This window comes from Penaeus japonicus, unplaced genomic scaffold (genome assembly GCF_977035675.1).
Source record: "Penaeus japonicus unplaced genomic scaffold, GWHDUDI00000001_assembly GWHDUDI00000001, whole genome shotgun sequence".
In the NCBI taxonomy this organism is placed as follows: Eukaryota; Metazoa; Arthropoda; class Malacostraca; order Decapoda; family Penaeidae; genus Penaeus; species Penaeus japonicus.
In genome coordinates this window covers 17,276,695-17,286,694 of record NW_028234403.1, presented here as the reverse complement: position 1 = coordinate 17,286,694, position 10,000 = coordinate 17,276,695, and the positions used below count along the sequence as shown (strand labels likewise).

General features: G+C 38.9%; 1 protein-coding gene across 1 annotated transcript in view; it reads right to left on the bottom strand.

Annotated features, from left to right (window-relative positions):
* LOC122254412 (uncharacterized) overlaps nucleotides 1-10,000 on the bottom strand; it is a 24,609-nt gene that overhangs the window by 11,414 nt on the left and 3,195 nt on the right. Inside the window, exons 2-3 of the mRNA XM_086542843.1 lie at nucleotides 8,928-9,135; nucleotides 5,412-5,503 (exon numbers count right to left, since the gene is read on the bottom strand). Of these exons, the coding sequence (XP_086398969.1) occupies nucleotides 5,412-5,503; nucleotides 8,928-9,135 (300 nt within the window). The remainder of the gene's footprint in view (nucleotides 1-5,411; nucleotides 5,504-8,927; nucleotides 9,136-10,000) is intronic.

Sequence of the window (10,000 nt, the reverse complement as noted above, 5' to 3'; positions counted from 1 at the left end):
ACATTTACTTTTAATACTAGTGCATCATGATATATTTATAAATATATATATAATTTATTCTTTTACAAATAGTCTTATTATAAAAATCATCAATCTATCATTATCATTTATCATTTCCAATGCTATATATTCTTACTAATGTTTCAATAACTATCTAATCATACTTCTTAATCATTATATACTTCAATAATCCTTTGTTCACTCTTTTATTGATATAATCATCATCTCTCATTTGAGTAAAACATTCTGATTACTTTAAATTTATATTTTAGTAAATTCACTCTACGCCCGCACATAAAAACACAAATATATACAATGCGTGTGTTGTGTACCCACTTTATATGCAAGAATGCTTGAATCTTTTTTTCTTTTCTTTTTTCCTTTTTTACAAATCGCTATCGGTATATAATCTTGTCCGTTCTGATATCACCAATGTTTATAAAAGAAAATAATATAATACCTCTACCAAGATTTCCAGTCGATGGAGTCTGGGATAACATGTAAATTCTTTATGATGCGGAACTCACGGAGACTTTTGCCTTCGAGCCCGGCATAAAGAGAGAAAGGGAAGAGAGAGAATGATAAGAGAGAAAGGAAAGAGAGAGAATGATAAGAGAGAAAGGAAAATGAGAAAATGATAAGAGAGAAAGGTAAGAAAGAGAATGATAAGAGAGAAAGGAAAAAGAGAAAATAGTGATGGAGAAACGAAAGAGAGAAAATAATGATGGAGAAACGAAAGAGAGAGAATAATAAGAGAGAAAGGAAAGAGAGAGAAGGATAAGAGAAAAGGAAAGAGAGAAAATGATAAGAGAGAAAGGAAAGAGAGAGAATCATGATATAGAAAGGAAAGAGAGAGAATGATAAGAGAGAAAGGAAAGAGAGAGAATGATAAGAGAGAAAGGAAAGAGAGAAAATGATAAGAGAGAAAGGAAAGAGAGAGAATCATGATATAGAAAGGAAAGAGAGAGAATGATAAGAGAGAAAGGAAAGAGAGAGAATGATAAGAGAAAAGGAAAGAGAGAGAATGATAAGAGAGAAAGGAAAGAGAGAGAATGATAAGAGAGAAAGGAAAGAGAGAGAATGATAAGAGAGAAAGGAAAGAGAGAGAATGATAAGAGAGAAACGAAAGAGAGAGAATGATAAGAGAAAAGGAAAGAGAGAGAATGATAAGAGAGAAAGGAAAGAGAGAGAATGATAAGAGAGAAAGGAAAGAGAGAGAATGATAAGAGAGAAAGGAAAGAGAGAGAATGATACGAGAAAAGGAAAGAGAGAGAATGATAAGAGAGAAAGGAAAGAGAGAGAATGATAAGAGAGAAAGGAAAGAGAGAGAATGATAAGAGAGAAAGGAAAGAGAGAGAATGATAAGAGAAAAGGAAAGAGAGAGAATGATAAGAGAGAAAGGAAAGAGAGAGAATGATAAGAGAGAAAGGAAAGAGAGAGAATGATACGAGAAAAGGAAAGAGAGAGAATGATAAGAGAGAAAGGAAAGAGAGAGAATGATAAGAGAAAAGGAAAGAGAGAGAATGATAAGAGAGAAAGGAAAGAGAGAGAATGATAAGAGAGAAAGGAAAGAGAGAGAATGATAAGAGAGAAAGGAAAGAGAGAGAATGATAAGAGAGAAAGGAAAGAGAGAGAATGATAAGAGAGAAAGGAAAGAGAGAGAATGATAAGAGAGAAAGGAAAGAGAGAGAATGATAAGAGAGAAAGGAAAGAGAGAGAATGATAAGAGAGAAAGGAAAGAGAGAGAATGATAAGAGAGAAAGGAAAGAGAGAGAATGATAAGAGAGAACGGAAAGAGAGAGAATGATAAGAGAGAAACGAAAGAGAGAGAATGATAAGAGAAAAGGAAAGAGAGAGAATGATAAGAGAGAAAGGAAAGAGAGAGAATGATAAGAGAGAAAGGAAAGAGAGAAAGTGATAAGAGAGAAAGGAAAGAGAGAGAATGATAAGAGAGAAGGGAAAGAGAGAGAATGACAAGAGAGAAAGGAAAGAGAAAGAATAATGATACAGAAAGGAAAGAGAGAGAATAATAATAGAGAAACGAAGAAGAGAAAAGAAATGCAAGAGAGGAAGGAAGAAGAAGAAATTAATGAGAGAAAGAAAATAAAGGAACATCACGATGAAGGAATAAAAATGAAGAAGATGATAACAAGGAAAATAAAAATAAAATAAAAAGAGGAACAATAGATAAAAAAGAGAAAAAGAAAACCCTGAGTACTGACGAGAAATGAAAACGAAAAACGAAAAACGAAAAATGAAAAACGTTATAGCTTCCCTTCACCAACAAAACCGACAAAAATACGAAGAGAGAGGGAAAGAGAGAGAGAGAGAGGGAGTGGGAGAGAGGGAGAGAGGGAGAGAGAGAGGGAGAGAGAGAGAGAGAGAGAGAGAGAGAGAGAGAGAGAGAGAGAGAGAGAGAGAGAGAGAGAGAGAGAGAGAGAGAGAGAGAGAGAGAGAGAGAGAGAGAGAGAGAGAGAGGGGGAGGGAGAGAAATAGAGGGTGAGAAAGAGAGAGGGTGAAAAAGAGAGAGAGAGAGTGATAAAGAGAGAGAGACACACACAACCAGGACACAATCTAATACGCAAAGAAAGATAGAAAAATAGTTATTATCCAAAGTAGAGGCACTTAATTTGAGTTAATTATTTTTTTCGGCTAAACGATCAATTAAGCAGATTTTGGAAATGAGTCGCTTGATTATAAATTAATTTTTGATGTTTGTATTAAATTATTCATAAAAAAAGCGAAGAGAGGGGAGATTGACGAGTGGGAGAAAAGGGAAAAATGAAAAAATAGGAAGAAAGAAAAGAGAGAGAGACTGAGAGAGAGAGAGAGAGAGAGAGAGAGAGAGAGAGAGAGAGAGAGAGAGAGAGAGAGAGAGAGAGAGAGAGAGAGAGAGAGAGAGAGAGAGAGAGAGAGAGAGAGAGATTAAGAGGAAGTGAGAAATAGAGAGAAAAAGAGAACGCAAGAAGAAAAGATAGAGAGAACGAAAGAAAAAAAGATAGAGAGAAGTAAAGAAGAAAATAAAAAGAAAAGAGGGAATGAAACGAGAGAAAGAAAGGGAAGCCAACAAATAAGAAAAGAAAAAGGAAGAACGAAAATAAATAAAGAAAGACAACGTAATATATGAAATAGTAAATACTAAATAAACCAAAAATATAAACAAGGAAAAAGAGAGACAGAAAAAGAGCAAACAGGAAAAGAGAGAAAATTATTAAAAAAAAAAATCATGAATGAAGAATGAAAAAAAAAGAAAGAAATCTCTTACTCATAGAATAATGATAATGAAAAACAAGAATAAACCACAAAAAGAGAAAAACTCAAAAGAAAAAAATAATCATGTAGAGTACTCGACCACCAGCTACAAAACCTACGATAATAACCTCCAGCTTTTTAGTGGATTTTTTTTTCTTGGACAAAATAATCAAGTAAGGAAAATTCTGGTTCATTTTTATATATACATATATATTTTTGGTGCTGGGGTGGGGATTGTTTTTTATTTTTATTTATTTTTAATTTTTTTTGTGTGTGTGTACTGATTTATTACTGTCATTTATGCAGGGGGAATGGGACACTATCGAATCATATTTAGTTATTGGTATTATCATTATCATTATCGTCATTGTTGTTATTGTAATTATTTTCATCATAATCATTATTATTGATATCATCATTTTTATTGTTATCATCATTATTATTGTTCTTATTATCATTATTATTACTATGAATTACTATCTTTGTTGTTATCATTATCATTGTTATCATTATCATCATTATTATCATTATTGTTATCACTATTATTGTAACTATTATCGTTATCATTATAATTAAAATTATCATTATTACAATCATCATCATCATTTTTATTATTACTAATATCATTTTAATTATCTAGATTACATACTTACAAGATACCTTCTCCATTAGTAATTACAAAAATAATTTACACTACCAAACTACTATACAAACAACAAACAACCAAACGACAGTTAATAACACCTCATACTACAGTAGAAACCAAATAAGATAGATAAACAGATAAAGAAAAAATAAAAAAGTCTCTCCTAATAATCTCAAACGCCAACAGACAACAAAAAACGGTATGGAGCTGAGGGGTTGAGCGATCTCGAATCAATAGATAAGTGGCTCCTATATTCACACGCGAGATAAGAGGTGGCTGGAGGAGGAGGAGGAGGAGGAGGAGGAGGAGGAGGAGGAGGAGGAGGAGGAGGAGGAGGAGGAGGAGGAGGAGGAGGAGGAGGAGGGGAGGAGAGGAGGAGGAGGGGAAGAAGGAGGAGGAGGAGGAGAGAGGAGGGAGGGGAGAGAGAGAGAGAGAGAGAGAGAGAGAGAGAGAGAGAGAGAGAGAGAGAGAGAGAGAGAGAGAGAGAGAGAGAGAGAGAGAGAGAGAGAGAGAAAGGTGAGGGAAGTGATTGAGGAGGAGGAGCAGGGGTAGGGGTAAGAGTAGAAGTAAGAGTAAGAGTAGGATCAGCAGTAGTCGAGGTGAAAGTGAGAGACGAAGACTTTAAGAAGAAAAAAGGCGGAGTAATGCGAAGGAGGACGTGGAAAAGGAGGATGAGGGAAGGAGGTAGGCGAGGAAGAAGAGGAGGAAGGGAAGGTTTAGGGGAATAATTCGGTAAGGGGAGGAGGAGGGTGAGAGGAGAATGATGGGGAGGAGGAGGAGGAGGAGGAGGAGGAAGGGGAGGAGGGGGGATGAGAGGGCGGGGATGAGTTGGAAGGCCAACTGGAGGAGGGAAGAAGGAGGAGGAGGCGGGGATGAGGAGCAGTACGAAGATGAGTGTTGAGTACGGTGGGTTCGAGGCAGCGCTTGATACGCAAGCAATATGATGCAACATACATCATGAATCACTACAGACGTGGATCGAGTAAACTTTTACGGACTTCTAAGTAAACAGATGCATGGGGATTATTGAAGTTGGGTAAGTAGAACAAGCTATGATAAGTTGTGATGCGTTACGGTATGTTAGGGCAGGAGTGATGTAGTTTGTGATAAGTTATAGTAAGTAGAGATGAGCAACTAAGGCAAAAGAAATAAGATGAAAGGGACACACACACACACACACACACACACACACACACACACACACACACACACACACACACACACACACACACACACACACACACACACACACACACACACACACACACACACACACACACACACACACACACACACACACACACACATACGATATATATACACACAGCCACACACAAAAAAACAAGAAATACGTATCAACAAATTCCAACTATTCAAAATAAAACACACACATACACACAAAACATTCACTTCCATTTATTTGAAAACATAAATAAATAAATAAAAACAAACGAAAAAAAAAAATCAAAAAATATAATAGGAATAATAAGCAAAAACAGCTGCGCAAACTTACTTTACATGTACACTGAGTCCGGCAGTCTAGATTGAAGGTGTCTCCATCCTCATAAGTTACGTTGTTGACAGTACACTTTGCCGGCTTCACCACTGGGGGAGGGAGGAAGAAGAAGGAGGAATGAAGGAGGAGGACGATGAAAGAGGGGAAAGAGCGAGAGATGCAACTAGTCTCTGTTCTTGTTGCTCAGAGCCTTTTTTTTTTTTGCTCGTCTCTTTCTCTCTCTTAACTTTTCCCCTCTTCTCTTTTGCTCTCCATTGGTCAATTTCTCTCACTTGCTGTCGAGAGATATTTTTCTTCTTCTTCTTATCTCGTTTGATATCGGTTTTACATGCGTCACTATTTCTCTTTCGCTTTTTTCCTTTGTCGTTCCCTTCTCTCCCTCTGCGAAAGAGAGAGAAAAAGAGAGGGAGAGAAAAAGAGAGGAAGGCGGAGAGGGAGAGGGAGAGGAAGAGGAAGAGGAAGAGGGAGAGGAAGAGGGAGAGGCAGAATGAGAGAGAAAGAGAGAGAGAGAGAGAGAGAGAGAGAGGGAGAGAGAGAGAGAGAGAGAGAGAGAGAGAGAGAAAGAGAGAGAGAGAGAGAGAGAGAGAGAGAGAGAGAGAGAGAGAGAGAGAGAGAGAGAGAGAGAGAGAGAGAGAGAGAGGAGAAGGAAAAATGAGAGGAAGAGAGATCATCACTGAAGTCAGTCTCTTGCTGAAGACCTGGGGCGAAACACCTCGCTCCTCACTCCGAGCTGATGTCTGTCTTGGCGACACCATAAGGAACGCTCCTGTAATCCCCTAAGTCTACTAAGTTACCATCCCTTCTCGTAAGGATTCTCATCTGAGATCCGTTACAATCTCTCTGTCTGTCTCTTTCTTTCAAATCTCTCGCGTCTTTTTTTCGCTCATGGAGTATGAATCGCTCGTCTCGCATGTCTCTCTCCTTCTCTCGTGGGCTCGTCTCTCTACTCCCCTCTGTCCACTTCTCTGTCATGTCTCTCATCTCGGTCTCATCTCTTCTCTTGCATTCAACTTCTCTCTCTCTCTCTCTCTCTCTCTCTCTTACTTCATAACTCTTCTTCACCGATACTTCGCTCTCTTGTTCATTCGGTCTCTGTCGCTCTCTATCGCGCTCTCAGCCCCCCTTGTATCTCTGCCCTCTACTCATCTTTTCCTCTTCTCTTTCTACTATTCTCCCTTTCCTTTCTCTCATCTGACGTTTCCATCATTCGCCTCCTTTTCTTCTCTCTCTCTTTTCCACCTCTTTCCCTCTTCTCTACTGCAATCTCGGCTCCTCATCTTTCTTTCTTTCTTCCTCTTTTCACATTTCTCTTGCTGCATCCTGTTCTTCTCTCAAATTTCTCTCTTCTCTCTCCTAACAGATTCTCTCTCTCTTTCTTTCTTCATCTCATCTCTATCTCTGTCATATTCTCTCACAAATCTCAAACTCTTCTGCTTCTCAACAGTCTCTCACACTCCTCTCTTCCTTCTCTTCATTCTCTCTCACTCTGTTCATCTCACTCTCGTCTCCTCTCTCCTCACATCACTCTATTATATATATATATATAAAAATATATTTCTTCTCTTTCGTATTTCTCTCTGGGCTTCTGCTTGATCTCATCCTGGCGTCTATTCTCCTCTCTCTCATCGGACGTCCTGTAACTCTCCTCAGAAGAGTCGTCTCACTCTTTTCTCATACGCGTCTCTCTCATCCTCTCACCTCTCTATCCAGAGATCATCGTTCACTCTCTCCTACTCCCTCTCACATCTAATATATATATATATATATATATAGTATATTTCTTTCTCCTCTATTATCCTTCTCCTTCTCTCTCTCTCATCGACTCCTCTCTCATCTCTCACTCTCACTCTCTCTCATCATCCTCTCCACATCTCTCTTCTCTCTTCTACTATATAATATAATATATATAAATATATATTATATATATATAAATATATACTATATTTCTCTTCTATTTCTCATCTTTCTCTTTCTCTTTCTCATGTATCTCTTTTCGCTCATTTTTCTTTCAGTTTTCCTTCTTTCTCTTTCCCTTTCTCTTTCTCTATCTCTTATCTCTTCGTCTATCTTGCTATCTCTAGGTCGGCCTATCACTATACTCTATCTCTATCATGCTATCTCTATCTCTCTCTCTATCTCTATCTAATATCACATTCCCTCTCTCTTCTTTCTATCGGTCTTCTCTTCTCTTTCACTATCTCTCTTTCCTTCTCTCTCTTTCTCTCCTCTGCTCTCTCTACTCTCCTCTCTACCTTTCTTCTTCTCTCCATCCTCTCGTCTCCTCTATATATATATATATAGTATAATATATATATATATATCATATATATATATATAGAATATAATGATATTTATATATATATATATATATACACATATGAGATTCGATATATCATATATATAGTGGCGTTCTCTCTCTCCATCTCTCTCTCGTCGCTCTCTCTCTCTCTCTCCGTTCTTCGTCATCTCCTTCTCTCGGGTCTCTCTTCTCGTCTCTCTCTCTCCTCATCGAAATCTCACTTCATCGTCTCTCTCGTCCTCACCATCTCTCTCGCTCTGTCTTTCCTAACTCTACGCTTCATCGGATACCGAACCTATACAAGTTCTCCTCGGTCTGCCTCTGTGGCTGATGTAGACGCAGGTGAGTTCCTCTCGACTTAATAGCATAGACGTGGCACCATAGGCAAGGGTTTTGCCCCACCAAGCGCGCACACTTGCAACAGCAGCACCCACAACGGGAGCCGTCCCATGATCACAGCAATCTCCTGGTGGGCAGTCTGGGCACAGAGCCAATTCCCACGGGTAGACACAGTGGGCTTGTGCTCTCTCTCTCTCTCTCTCTCCTCTCCTCTCTCTCTCGCCTCGTCTTCTCTCTCTCTCCTCTCTCTCTCTCTCTCTCTCTCTCTCTCGCTAGATACATTTTTATATATAGATATTTATATAGATTTATATATATATATATTTTCTCTTCTATTTCTCTCTTTCGCTTTTCTCTTTCTCTTTTCTCATTTTCGCTTTCTCTTTCTCTTGTCCTCTCTTCTCTTTTCTCTTTTCGCTTCTCTTTCTATTTCTACTATCCTATCTCTATCTCTATCGCTATCTCTTTCTCTATCTCTAGAGCGATCTCGATTACGTGCTCGTTTCGCGTGCTCTGGCATCTTTCTAGGGCTCTTAATGCCTCGTGCGTATCGTTTCTGCTTTCCTCTTCCGTTTCTCTTCTCTCTCTCTCTCACTCTTCCCTCTCCTCCTCACCGTCTCATCTCTCTCTCTATATATATAAATATATATATATATATATATACATATATATATATATTTATTATAATATATATTTATAATATATATATATATAATATATAGATAGATATAGATAATTTCTCTTCTCTCTCTCTCTCTCTCTCTCTCTCTCTCTCTCTCTCTCTCTCTCTCTCTCTCTCTCTCTCTCTCTCTCTCTCTCTCTCTCTCTCTCTCTCTCTCTCCCTCCCTTCCTAACTCTCCTTCACCGATACCAACCTAGACAAGTTCCCGTCGGTTCTGCCGTGCTGTTATAGACGCAGGTGAGGTTCCTCGACTTATCGCATAGCGTGGCACCATTGCAGGGCTCCCCAGCCTCGCGCGCACACTGCCAACAGCACCCGCACCCGTCCATGATCACTGGCACTCCTGGCGGGCAGTCGGGCACAGAGCCACATTCGCACGGGTAGACACAGTGGCTCCTTACCTATGGAAGAGAAGAGGAGTTAGCTTTAGTACAGATGTTTACAGAAAGAAAATGCTTCTTATCTTGCATAGATGAGAGATGATGATGAGAGATGAGAGATGATGATGAGAGATGAGAGATGAGAGATGAGAGATGATGATGAGAGATGATGATGAGAGATGAGAGATGATGATGAGAGATGAGAGATGATGAGAGATGATGATGAGAGATGATGATGAGAGATGAGAGATGAGAGATGAGAGATGAGAGATGATGATGAGAGATGAGAGATGATGATGAGAGATGAGAGATGAGAGATGAGAGATGAGAGATGAGAGAGAGAGAGAGAGAGAGAGAGAGAGAGAGAGAGAGAGAGAGAGAGAGAGAGAGAGAGAGAGAGAGAGAGAGAGAGAGAGAGAGAGAGAGAGAGAGAGAAGGGAAAAAAAGGAGAGAGAGAGAGAGAGAGAGAGAGAGAGAGAGAGAGAGAGAGAGAGAGAGAGAGAGAGAAAAGAGAAAGAAACTGAGAGAAAGAGAAAAGAGAAAGAAACTGAGAGAAAGAGATAGAGAGAGGAATAAAGCTGTGTATAAGTTGTCTCCTTACCTGATAGATAGGAAAGAGAGATAAACAAATAAGACTTGGTTATAGAAATAATAAACGCAAGATTCGAGGAAAAAACAAACATACAAACAGACAGATAGATAAATAGAAAAAGTACAGACAAAGAAAGAAAGAAAGCGAACGAGAGAGAAGCAGAGAGCGAGAATGAGATGACTGTAGTCACCTCTGACAGACAGGTCAGTAAGTGGATGAAGAAACTCCGGAGAAACGAGACAAGCTTAATGGACAAGAGGATGAATACAACGTATGGATAAAGCCACAACAATA